Here is a 13,608-nt window from a genome sequence, read left to right on the forward strand (position 1 = left end):
GGACTAACTTGCCATATACTGTACACTAAGTAAATCAGTTCCTTATAACTTGTTTAACTGCCTTGAGTTTAGCTTTCCATCTGTTTATCCCAAAGCACTCTGTACCACCCATCTGGTCACCATCTAATATCTGGATTTAACCCCAGTGTCATATCAACAGCATGTTATTTGAATGTCTGATTTGTGCTTATTAGGTCTCCCTCATTTGAATTCCAGTGCTGTTAAGTAGATAGGCGGGATCTGAATAATTTTCAATAAATAAGTTTCAATTTACTGATTTTAACTCTGCCTCATTCATTGTTTTTGTGTTTATATTTGGTCTTTTTACTTTTAACAAAATTGTAAGTTTTATGCTAGGTGAATCTCTTCACAACTCCCGTAGTGCAGTTTTTAGCGCTGGCCATAGAATTCCTACGACCGGCACTAAAAAAAACACACTACAGTTTTGTAAAAGGGGGAGGGGAAGGTGATTAAGAAATCTCAAAAAAATACATACTTACATACACACAGAGTGATTTTTAAATGCTTTTTAAGTAATTCTCCCATAATTCCCAATAGAGGTCAACTGAATTTCAATTTCGGTATTGAAACCAGCCACACAATCCATATTCAGCCTTATTTTGGTTTTGGTCAAAAACACATCCTTGAGAATTTAAAAACAGTTCAACTAATGCAGGGGTGTCCAATGTCGGTCCTCGAGGGCCGCAATCCAGTCGGGTTTTCAGGATTTCCCCAATGAATATGCATGAGATCTATTTGCATGCACTGCTTTCATGCATATTCATTGGGGAAATCCTGAAAACCCGACTGGATTGCGGCCCTCAAGGAGGGACTTTGAGACCCCTGGATTAGTTGAACTGTTTTTAAATTCTCAAGGATGTGTTTTTGACCGAAACCAAAATAAGGCTGAATATGGATTGTGTGGCTGGTTTCAATACCGAAATTGAAATTGTCTATGTCAGGGATGGGCAACTCCGGTCCTCGAGGGCCGGAATCCAGTCGGGTTTTCAGGATTTCCCCAATGAATAGGCATGAGATCTATTTGTATGCACTGCTTTCAATGCATATTCATTGGGGAAATCCTGAAAACCCGACTGGATTGCGGCCCTCAAGGAGGGACTTTGAGACCCCTGGATTAGAGTGTCTATGTCAGGGATGGGCAACTCCGGTCCTCGAGGGCCGGAATCCAGTCGGGTTTTCAGGATTTCCCCAATGAATAGGCATGAGATCTATTTGTATGCACTGCTTTCAATGCATATTCATTGGGGAATCCTGAAAACCCGGACTGGATTGCAGCCCTCGAGGAGGGACTTTGAGACCCCTGGATTAGAGTGTCTATGTCAGGGATGGGCAACTCCGGTCCTCGAGGGCCGGAATCCAGTCGGGTTTTCAGGATTTCCCCAATGAATATGTATGAGATCTATGTGCATGCACTGCTTTCAATGCATTATTCATTGGGGAATCCTGAAAACCCAACTGGATTGCGGCCCCTCGAGGAGGGACTTTGAGACCCTGGATTAGAGTGTCTATGTCAGGGATGGGCAACTCCGGTCCTCGACGGCCGGAATCCAGTCGGGTTTTCAGGATTTCCCCAATGAATAGGCATGAGATCTATGTGCATGCACTGCTTTCAATGCATATTCATTGGGGAAATCCTGAAAACCCGACTGGATTGCGGCCCTCAAGGAGGGACTGAGACCCCTAGATTAGAGTGTCTATGTCAGGGATGGGCAACTCCAGTCCTCAAGGGCTGGAATCCAGTCGGGTTTTCAGGATTTCCCCAATGAATATGCATGAGATCTATGTGCATGCACTGCTTTCAATGCATATTCATTGGGGAAATCCTGAAAACCCAACTGGATTGCGGCCCTCGAGGAGGGACTTTGAGACCCCTGGATTAGAGTGTCTATGTCAGGGATGGGCAACTCCGGTCCTCGAGGGCCGGAATCCAGTCGGGTTTTCAGGATTTCCCCAATGAATAGGCATGAGATCTATTTGCATGCACTGCTTTCAATGCATATTCATTGGGGAAATCCTGAAAACCCGACTGGATTGCGGCCCTCGAGGACCGACATTGGACACCTCTGAACTAATGTTTTCCTAATCTTTACTAAGTTTTACTAAGGGAATATTGAAAATATTGGTAACTGAAATGTTCTTTTAACAAATGTAGAGAAAAGTACTCATTCTATTAGTTACTTTAATGAAATCAACACATCTGACCAAAGGCCGCCTGTCCCTTGAGGCAGCGATATTCACCAGGAAGAATGTGTCTGAAGTAGGTGCTCTCCAGGTGAGGGTAAGGTGGTGGAGGCAAAGAGTAGTTTCTCTCTGGTATACCACACATCACTCCTCGATCGCCGATACCCATTGGAAGCATCAGAGACAAAGCTGATGGCAAGGAGCTGAGGGAAGGTCCTAGATTTGGAATTGCCACAGGTAATCCTGCAAAACAGCATGATGAGATTCAGCCAGTGTTCACCAAATTCACAACGCATTATTTAGATCTTCAAAATTGCACATTATGTCCTGCATTTTCAGAGCAGTTCATCCAAATCTTCCAGTGTATTTAGCTATGAGAACAGAGCGCCTGCAACCTGATGTAACGCACTTACCAACGCATTGAGCTTTCCAAACCATTGAATGCATGTCCATAACAAAGGTTTCTTTTTTTTTATTAATTCAAAAATGGGAATATTCTACATTACAAGACCTCTTGAAAGCTAAAGGGAAATATAATGAAATTTCTTCTAAGTTAATTAGGAAAGATTTATTTTCTCAACAAGCATTGTATTATGGAAATTCAAATAAGGCGGGAAGATTACTGGCAAATTATCTAAAAGCTAAAAAAAGAAAAACAAAAATAGCGATGATAAAAGACGAAAAGGGAAATAGTTATTCTCAAACTGGACCGATTTTAAAACAATTTTTAAGTTTTTACAAAAACCTGTATTCTTCTGAGCCTTATTTGGATAAGGAAAGAGATGGTTTAAAATTTTTAGAGTCAATTACGGGACCGAAAATTCCTAAGCATATAAAAGAAAGTTTAGAAAAGCCAATATTAATAAACGAATTGCAAACAGCATTGAAGTCCCTTAGAGTTGGATCCGCTCCAGGTGGAGATGGTTTTACTGTAGAGTTTTATAAATCATTTCAAATTACCCTGTTACCATATTTATTAAATTTATATCAGACTCAACTTACTAAAGGATATATTACGGGTACCATGGCTGAATCATTAACTATTGTTTTGCCAAAGCCAAATAAAGATCCCACACTGGTTTCCAATTACAGGCCTATTTCTTTAATTAATGTTGATGGGAAAATTTTAGCTAAGATTTTGGCTATTCGTTTAGCTAAAGCTCTCCCTTTTATTATTGGTATACACCAAACAGGATTTGTTGCTCAAAGACATTCTTCTAACAACACTAGGCTTGCATTACATATGTTGACTTTGTCCAAAGCCTTAAAAGACCCAGTTTTCTCTGTATCTCTTGATGCAGAGAAGGCTTTTGATCGTGTTGAATGGACCTTTATGTATCAAGCGATGGAGTGGTTTGGTATTGGATCAGGATTTGTTCAAATGGTTCAAACTTTGTATAGCTCTCCTGTTGCTAAATTATATATTAATAATAATTTTTCAGAAGTTTTCAAGTTGCAGAGGGGAGTTAGACAAGGCTGTCCTTTATCTCCTCTGCTTTTTGACATTGTATTGGAACCCTTGTTATTAGCTATTCAACAGACAGAGGAGATACAGGGTATTCCTCATAAAGATCGGGAATATAAGATTTCAGCTTATGTGGATGATATATTGCTCTATTTGAGAAATCCTGAGATAACCATTCCTTGCTTACTTGAATTAATTGAGAATTTTGGGAAATTTTCAGGTTATAAGATAAATTGGTCTAAATCAGAAGTTCTTCCACTCAATGTACATTGTACAAAAGGTTTGTTTGATTCATTTCCTTTTCTCTGGAAGGAAGATGAAATAAAATATTTAGACATTTGGATTAAAAATACATTGGACGAAACAATGAAAATAAATGAAAAATTGTTATTGCAGAAGGTTACGGAAATGTGTGAGCAATGGAATCCTTAACACCTTTCATGGTGGGGGAGAGTCCAAACTATTAAGATGATGATTTTGCCTGTGGTTTGTTATCAGTTGGGCATGTTAACGGTATATTTTCAAGGGTCCTTTTATAAAAAGTTAAATAGCATTCTGTTAAAATTTATTTGGCTGGGTAAAACTCCTAGAGTAGCTTTGGTATCTTTACAAAGATCAATTTCAGAGGGAGGGGTAAATTTTCCAAACTTTTATAGGTACCATCAAGCCTATATTTTGCGTCATGGTATGTATTGGATCCTCCCAGAACTCATGGAAAAACTCCCAGATTGGTTATGGATAGAATGGCAACTCATGTCTCCATTGCGACTGTCCCATGTTCTCAGTATCAAAATGCCTAATTATAGTAAAAACAATAGAATACTAGCAGATACATGGAAAACTTTATGATATGTAAGCAATTTAACAACTATTCCAATTTACAAATCAATCTATATGGGTAAACTCCAAGATTCAAATTGGCGGAGAAAGACTTGTCTGGAAGCACTGGATGATAGCAGGAATACGTATATTGGATGATGTCATTTCTAATGATGCTATGCTTGAATTTTCACAGTTGCAACATAAGTTTGGACTTAATAAATCAGAAAATTTTAGATGGATGCAACTGAAGCATGCCATTCAGACGGGGTTCCCTGATTGGAAAAACCTTAATAATCATTATAGTATGGAGTTTCTTTGTTTTCAGACAGACTTCTTGGGTCATCAGGCCGCCCAGTGGTATAAATTATTAAATGGATTTACTAAGAAGAAATTAAAAATTGGTTTAAGAGATATTTGGAGCATTGAGATTAAGCATGAAATTACTGCATCTCAATGGCCACGAATTTGGTCTCGGAGGATGAAATGTACGGTTTCAGCATCTATGAGACAAACTTGGTTTTTTCTGTTGCATAGAGCGTTATGGACCCCTGTTAGGTTGCAAAAACTAGATAGTTCTTTGTCTAATAGATGCTGGCATTGTCATCTGGAAGCAGGAACTTTAGATCATTTATTGTTTCATTGCCCATACATTATGAATTTTTGGAAATCAATTTGGAACAAAGGTTTCTTTAACTTACACAGTTAAGAGGAAGGTGGATTAGATGATCCAGTTTCCTCCTTCTAACTGCTTAAGGCAGGCTGACCATTTTCAAGAAAAAAGGACCACATGGAAATGCTTTCTGATGGAAACTAGGCTGTGGGTAGAGGCTGCCCAAATTTAAAAGCCCTCTTCTAATAAACAAAATTGTGCCACGGTACAAACAATTCAAAAGAAGTTATTTGGCAGCTGGAAAAATGCATAAACTTTACTAGCTTATATAGATATATACACTTCTCCCTCGTTATTCGCGGGGGGATAGGGGCAGAGCCGGACCACGAACGGCGAAAAACCGCGAATATCCGGCTCTGACCCACCCCTGCCTCCCTTCCGCCTTCCCCTGGCATCCCGGCCTTACCTGGTGGTCTAGCTGGTTTTCGGGGCAGGAGCAATCTTCCTACGCTCCTGCCCCGTGCAGATAGCCATTAAGAAATGGCTGTGGGGTGTTCCCGTAGTCTCTTGATGGCTATCTGCACGGGGCAGAAGCGTAGGAAGATCACTCCTGTCCCGAAAACCAGCTAGACCACCAGGTAAGGCCGGGATGCCGGGGGGAAGACAAAAATATGGGGGGGTTTCCCTCCTCCCCCCCCCAAAGAAATTGCGAGTAGGGAAACCGCGAATGGGGAGGGGGAAGTGTATATAGTAAAACCTTGGTTTGCGAGCATAATTTGTTCCGGAAGCATGCTCGTAATCCAAAGCACTCGTATATCAAAGTGAATTTGCCCATAAGAACTAATGGAAACTGAGACAATTCGTTCTACAACTCAGAAACTTTAATACAAAACACTGTATGTTGTGAGCGCTTGAGCAATGGGTGAATTGGGCCTGACACTTTAATTACGTTCAGCCACGCAGAGCATAAGATGTGCGCGCTTCAACTGTGGGTTCTGATGACGTGACGTGTGCATACATGCTCGTACTGCAAGACAATGCTCGATTATCGAGTTACAATTTAATAAAATGTTTTGCTCGTCTTGCAAAACACTTGCAAAGCACGTTACTGGCTATCCAAGGTTCGAAATCACTGCACAGCTGAATTTTATCTTTTTGTATCTTCTTTCCTTGTTTGTGCCTCTCTCTGGCTTCCATCCACGTATTCTACTGAAACAGTACTCATTAATATTCTAACAATCTTGTGATGCCCAAACCCTAAGGACCTCAGCCCTCGTCTCTTCACTAATGCCAGTTCTCTTGTCCTCCCTGAGACTCATTTACTCAGGTTATTAACAGGGACCGCTCCTGTTCAATATATTTATTAATGACCTGGAGGTGGGAACAAACTGCGAAGTTACTAAATTTGCGGATGACACCAAACTCTACCGCAGGGTAGAAACCATGGAAGACTGCGAAGATCTGCAAAGGGACCTAACGACACTAGAAGAATGGGCCAAAAAGTGGCAAATGAGCTTTAACGTAGGGAAATGCAAGGTCATGCATGTAGGGAAAAAGAACCCGATGTTCAGCTACAAAATGGGGGGATCACTGCTAGGGGTAAGTAACCTTGAAAGAGACCTGGGAGTGATGGTAGACACAACTCTGAAGGCGTCGGCACAGTGCGCCACAGCCTCAAGAAAAGCAAACAAAATGTTGGGTATCATTAAGAAGGGTATCACGATCAGGACGAAGGAGGTCATCCTGCCACTGTATCGTGCAATGGTGCGCCCGCATCTGGAATACTGTGTCCAGGCCTGGTCGCCGTACCTCAAGAAGGACATGGCGGTACTTGAGGGAGTCCAGAGAAGAGCAACTAAGCTGATAAGGGGTATGGAAAACCTCTCATATACTGACAGACTGAAAAAGCTGGGGCTGTTCTCCCTGGAAAAGCGGAGACTTAGAGGAGACATGATAGAAACCTTCAAGATCCTGAAGGGTATAGAAAGGGTAGACAGGGACAGATTTTTCAGATTATGGGGAACCACAAGTACAAGGGGGCACTCGGAGAAATTAAAAGGGGACAGGTTTAGAACAAATGCCAGAAAGTTCTTTTTCACCCAGAGGGTGGTGGATACATGGAACGCGCTTCCGGAGGCTGTGATAGGCCGGAGCACGTTACAAGGCTTCAAAGAAGGTTTGGATAGGTTCCTAGAGGATAAAGGAATTGAGGGGTACAGATAGGAGTGGAGGTAGTTTTAGGGATAGTCAGGGACCACTGCTCAGGCAATGGGCCTGATGGGCCGCCGCGGGAGCGGACTGCTGGGCGAGATGGACCTCTGGTCTGCCTCAGCGGAGGCAACTTCTTATGTTCTTAATTCTAGGCAGTGCTTTTCTGAGCCACTTTCGGAGAGATCTGGGTTTAATTCCCAAGCCCAACTTTGGTTGCAAGTGTCAGAGATACTCTGGATGGAGCCCCAAATTTAAAACATTTAGAAGTAGCAAATGCAGAAAACCTTTTTTTGTTGGGTGGGTGGGGAGAGGGAGGGGGAATTGTAAACAAATGGTTAGCTTGCTCCGGGCAATGGGTTCAGACAAGAGAATGACACCGGGACAAATCTGTCCCCGTCCCCGCAGGACCTCAATTTCCCCATCCAGTCTCCACGAGTTTTGTCCCTGTTCCATTCCTGCAAGTTCTGCCTTAACCACACAAGCCTCAACCACTTAGGATTTTAAAGTGTTTGAGGCACGTGCAGATGAGGACAGAGCTTGCACGAATAGAACTCACCAGGACGGGAAAATGAGCTCCAAGGGGATGGGGGAAAATTTGTCCCTGTGTCATTCTCTACTTGGGAGAACAGTATAGAAAATTGAATAGTGTGAAGAGTTTTCGTCTCTGGTAACCAGAGCCGAGATTGTGATGTCATAGTGCCTCATTCCACCAATAAGAGCCAACCTCATCAGTGATGTCACAAGGGCTTGATTGTCCTATACTTGGCTCACTTTCACCCTCATTATGATTTCTAGAGTGGTGCAGTGTGGAGAATGACACAGGGACAAATTTGTCCCCGTCCCCATGAGTTTTGTTCCTGTCCCATTCCTGTAAACTCTGCTTTAACCACACAAGCCTCCAACACCTGATTTAAAGTATTTGAGGCTTGTGCAGATAAAAACAGAGCTTGAAAAGAACTCTCCGGGATGGGACGGGGAAAAATTTGTCCCCATGTCATTCTCTAGTTGAGACTAGGATGGTTTGTAAATAAGTTCTCAGATAGGGAATGATGCTTCTTTAAAAGGAAACCCTGCCCCTCCAACTCACCTGGTGCAGGTATGGCATTAGGAGGAGGTGAGCTGCTCAGTCCCAAGTGGCTCCCATTGCTGACGGAGCCTGAACTTAGCTGTTCTATCCCCACTGGACTTAGATTCATCTCATTCATCCTGCGGAAGAAAGAAAATGTCAGCACATCTGCATCTAGGATCCCCTTCAGAAGCACCCCAAAGTACCAAGTTTCAAAATATGCAATAACCACGTGCCATGAACCAGGAAAACATAGTCCCTTAAAAGGCAATTTACAAATAAAACCACCATGAAGGCTCTTTTTACTAAGGTGCGCTAGCGTTCTTAGCGCACGCACAAGATTAGCGCGTGCTAGCTGAAAAATTACCGCCTGCTTAAAAGGAGGCGGTAGCGGCTAGAGTGCGCTAAAACCACTAGCGCATCTTTGTAAAAGGAGCCCGAAGGTTTCAAGAAAAAAAAAAAAAAATCACTTCTTCCCGGAGCTTTCAATTCAATCTGAAGATTTACTCAATTTAACCTTAAAAACTTTTTTTAAAAAATCTATATTTTCCTTCAACCTGGTCATCCCCAATTATTTTGTCTAAATGAATAATTTAAAAAGAGAGGCAATCAGATAAACCAATTCTAACGTGCGTCTCTAAGGCAGTTCCAGGAAATTATTTTAATGTATTTACAACCGCCACAAAACTACCCGAGGCAAGTTATAACAAAAAAAAAGGAACAGAACAATCAATAGAAACCTAATTTTACTCTTGCGTCTTGAGAGGATATCTGGCTGCCCAGACTGAAAACGTCAGAACTCAGCAAGCAGAAGACCTGGAGGATGTGAGACGCAGAAAGAGGGCAAGAAAAAGAGAAAACCAGACAAGAAGAAATGGAAAAGTGAAAGACCCAATCGCGTGATAAATGCCAAAACAAGTGCAGCTATCAAGAGATTTAGGTGCAAATGAATGCTTCCAGTCTCCAGTGTTTCTGAATTGACCCCGAGGCAGCCGTTTTATGCCAAAAACAGGTCCAACGACAAGACATACCCATCGATGTCCAGTGCAATGTGCTTTTTCTTACCGCTTCAAGCTATGTTGGGACATTGGAAGTGAAAGGATGCTGACCATGGCAACCCAGGGAAAGAGCCCAACTTCAGCTGTAGCATAGCCATGTTTCCTGTGGCAGACTGGGTTTTGTGCGCCTTCTCTCCCCTCCCAGCCACTGAACATTGAAGCTGTACCTTTAGCGGGGAGTTGTTGGATCACGGGATAGGGAGATTCTGCGTTACTTGCGAGGGTAGGGAAACAAAGGAGATGGGGGGGAGATGGTGGGTTACAAGGGTGGGTGAAGAGGGAGAGAAGGTACTGGTCCACTAGGGTGTAGGGAAAGAGAGGTAAGGGAAATTAGAGAGCGATTCAGGGACAAAGATTCATTGCCGTCCCCTCACTCTTCATTTTCTTCCCCAAATCATCCCCCATCAAAGCAGAAAGATTATTTTATGCAATTGTATGGGCCTAAGGCATTGCAAACAATTTTAAGCCTGTAGTGTCTGTGTCGGGGGAGGGGGGGAGGCTGTAACTTATTTTGATTGAAAGAAAATCAATAAAAGTGCAACTTGTGAGACATGCCGGGTTCTGCATTGCGCGCAGAAAAACCAAACATCAGCTCAATACTAATGATATTTTAGTTCACCTCTCCCAAAATTTTTCGGTTCTTATTCAATTCACAAAATCTCAACAAATAAAGCAAGAAGTGGGTGTGGGGTTTTTTTTTTGCAAACATTCCAAGAACATCCCTCACAATATCACACACAGTGTTTTTTTAACAGTGTAAAATCAGACCATAGCACATGGCTTAGTGCTTTACTCAGTGTGAACAAAAACCAAACAGCATAAATAGATGAAGTTAATTTCCAAGCAACAAACAAAGCCAGCAAATAAAACAAAAATTCAATCAAATACAGCTCTCTTAATAACTCAGGGCCTCTTTTACAAAGCGGTAATGTAGACCTTTAAAACTTTGGCTACATTACCGACGCCTACCTTTAACGGAAGCTGCAATTCAGCAAACGGCGGTGTAGCACGACTGATACACGATTGGCGCCATTTTTGTCGGCAGCCACCGATTATAGCTGTTTGCAGAATCTGGCCCTAAATGCCTAAACAGGGCAGCCCCGGACAATTCTAGTAAATGCTAAAAGCCTCTCACTGTCAGTAAATACACTTTAAGGTTGGCACAACCACTGCACCATCCCCCAAATTCTAAGCCTAAAGCTGGGCGTGCAAATGTGTACCCAGTTATAGAATAGGGTCAGCTATGCACGTAACAAGTGGATTGCAATAACTGAGAGAATTGTATTATCCTATCTGTGCTACAACTCTGAAATCCTCCTGCAATAAAAAAAAAAACGCCACAAGAAATAGAGCTTATATAGGACTGCCCTCACAATCTTCAACTATGATTTTAAAACAATCTATCATTTAAAACTACACCCAAATTTTGAACTACAAACCAAAGAGGAATAGAGTCCCTGCTTTCCAACGGTCATAGTCAGATCTTGAAAGTTGGGAACGTTTAGCAAAACACTGACGAGTGAATTTCTTCACGAAGGTAGTAAATTAATCTAAATATATAAATTAAATAGCGTTGAACTTCTACAGAAAACAGATATATTTTTTAACTGATTTTGCTTTTATGCTTGTAAAAAGCAATTGCACTAATTGCAAACTAATTAAGGCCAGAAGACTAATACAGTACAGTCAATTGAAAAATGTATTCCACTTCCTTTCTTAACGAGGGTAGTTTCACAATGTAATCAATCCCACAAGCAGAAGGAAAGAAGGTCCTGCCTCAAACAACAAACAGGAGATTTCAGTGTTTGAAACTTGGATCCTTGTTGGGACCATTAGCTTGAATCAAGATAGTTCTTTTCCCTCTTTCTCTGAACTATCAATCCCATAAGAACACATTGTCTGATAATTCTGCACTTATAATGATCTCTTTGCTTCCACCGATGCCTTACACCAGGGCTAGGCAATTCCTGTCCTCGAGAGCCGAAGCCAGGTCTTCAGGATCTCCACCATGAATATGTACAAGATGGATTTGCATGCACTGCCTCCTTGAGATGCAAATCTATCTCGTGCATATTTATGGTGGCGATCCTGAAAACCTGACCTGGCTCTGGCTCTCCAGGACCGGAATTGCCTACCCCTGGACTAGACCAGTGGTTCCCAACCCTGTCCTGGAGGAACACCAGGCCAATCGGGTTTTCAGGCTAGCCCTAATGAATATGCATGAAGCAAATTTGCATGCCTATCACTTCCATCATATGCAAATCTCTCTCATGCATATTCATTAGGGCTAGCCTGAAAACCCGATTGGCCTGGTGTTCCTCCAGGACAGGGTTGGGAATCACTGGACTAGACTAATGCAACCTGATTCTCACTGGCCTTCCACTAAACCAGGGGTAGGCAATTCCAGTCCTCGAGAGCCGAAGCCAGGTCTTCAGGATCTCCACCATGAATATGTATGAGATGGATTTGCATGTACTGCCTCCTTGAGATGCAAATTTATCTCGTGCATATTTATGGTGGAGATCCTGAAAACCTGACCTGGCTCCGGCTCTCCAGGACCTTACACTATGGCAGGGATGTCAAAGTCCCTCCTCGAAGGCCACAATCCAGTCGGGTTTTCCGGATTTTCCCCAATGAATATGCATGCAATCTATTTGCATGCACTGCTTTCATGGTATGCTAATAGACCTCATGCATATTCATTGGGGAAGTGGGCTTTGACGCCCCGATGTCAGCTCAGGCGTGTGGTGTCCTCTTACCCCTCCATGTCGGCCGGGTCGCCGCCTAGTCTGCAGTTGGCAGTGGAGGGTCCAGAGAGTCCAATGGGGGAGACATAGGGGGGGGACCGGCCCTCTCGTCGTTCCGGGGAAGGGCTGTCAGTGCCGCGTCCCTCCCCCGCCTCGCGCGCACCCGCCAAAGCCAAGCGACTCGGGCCTTCCGCAGCTCCCCTTAGTTCCGCCGGAAACCGGAAGTGACGTCGGAGCGGGCGCTGAAAAGAGCTGAGAAGGTTTCTCTCCCCCCCCCCCACTAGTCGACACATGGTTGAGTCCGCGCGCGGAGGGGGGAGCGGGTGACGACCCACCACAGAACCCAGCTCTTTATTTCTATAGGGCTAGCAGACGGTCCCTGCTCCAGAGAGCTTACAATAGGATGGCATGGATACAGTTAAGGGGAAGGGTTGAACAGGACGGTCGAGCCATTGTGACATCACTGAGGAGGTTGGCTCTTATTGGTGGAATGAGGCATTATGACGTCACAATCTCTCAGCTCTGCTTCACACTACTGCTAGGAATTATTTCTATAGCGCTACCAGGCGCACGCAGCGTTCTACAGAGTCGTGGAAGACACAGTCCCTGCCCCAGAGAGCTTACAATCTAAACAGGATGGCATAGATACAGTTAAGAGAAACAGTTAAGAACATAAGAAGTTGCCTCCACTGGGTAAGACCAGAGGTCCATCTCGCCCAGCGGTCCGCTCCTATAACCTACCTCAAGTTCTATCTGTACCCCTCTATCCCCTTATCCTCCAGGAACCTATCCAAACCTTCCTTGAAACCCTACAGAATTCTGGCTTATCACCTCCTCCGGAAGCGCGTTCCATGTGTCCACCACCCTCTGGGTAAAAAAGAACTTCCTAGCATTTGTTCTAAACCTGTCCCCTTTCAATTTCTCCGAGTGACCCCTAGTGCTTGTGGCTCCCCACAGTTTGAAGAATCTGTCCTTATTCACTTTCTTTATGCCCTTTAGGATTTCTATCATGTCCCCTCTAAGTCTCCTCTTCTCCAGAGAGAACAGCCCCAGCGTTTTTAACCTGTCAGCATATGAGAAATTTTCCATACCTTTTATCAGTTTAGTCGCCCTCCTCTGCACTCCCTCGAGTACCGCCATGTCCTTCTTGAGGTACGGCGACCAGTATTGGACACAGTACTCCAGGTGCGGGCGCACCATTGCGCGATACAGCGGCATGATGACTTCCTTCTTCCTGGTTGTGATACCCTTTTTGATGATGCCCAGTATTCTGTTTGCTTTCTTTGAGGCTGTCGCACACTGCGCCGATGGTTTCAGTGATGTGTCGACTATCACCCCCAGATCCCTTTCAAGTTAATCAACAGGCTGGGTTGGTGGGCACAGGAGTAGGGTTAAGGATTGAAAGCTATATCTAAAAGGTGGGTTTT

At 43.5% G+C, this 13,608-nt stretch overlaps 1 protein-coding gene across 2 annotated transcripts in view; it reads right to left on the bottom strand.

Annotated features, from left to right (window-relative positions):
* Positions 1-12,388, bottom strand: part of PRDM4 (PR/SET domain 4) — a 33,090-nt gene extending 20,702 nt beyond the window's left edge. For both annotated transcript variants that reach the window (XM_033950701.1, XM_033950700.1), the window contains exons 1-3: positions 12,194-12,388; positions 8,398-8,516; positions 2,260-2,445 (exon numbers count right to left, since the gene is read on the bottom strand). In XM_033950701.1, the coding sequence (XP_033806592.1) occupies positions 2,260-2,445; positions 8,398-8,516; positions 12,194-12,201 (313 nt within the window). In that variant the 5' untranslated portion in view covers positions 12,202-12,388. The remainder of the gene's footprint in view (positions 1-2,259; positions 2,446-8,397; positions 8,517-12,193) is intronic.
* Positions 12,389-13,608: the final 1,220 nt, after the last annotated feature.

The sequence above is a fragment of the Geotrypetes seraphini genome, chromosome 7 (assembly GCF_902459505.1).
Source record: "Geotrypetes seraphini chromosome 7, aGeoSer1.1, whole genome shotgun sequence".
In the NCBI taxonomy this organism is placed as follows: Eukaryota; Metazoa; Chordata; class Amphibia; order Gymnophiona; family Dermophiidae; genus Geotrypetes; species Geotrypetes seraphini.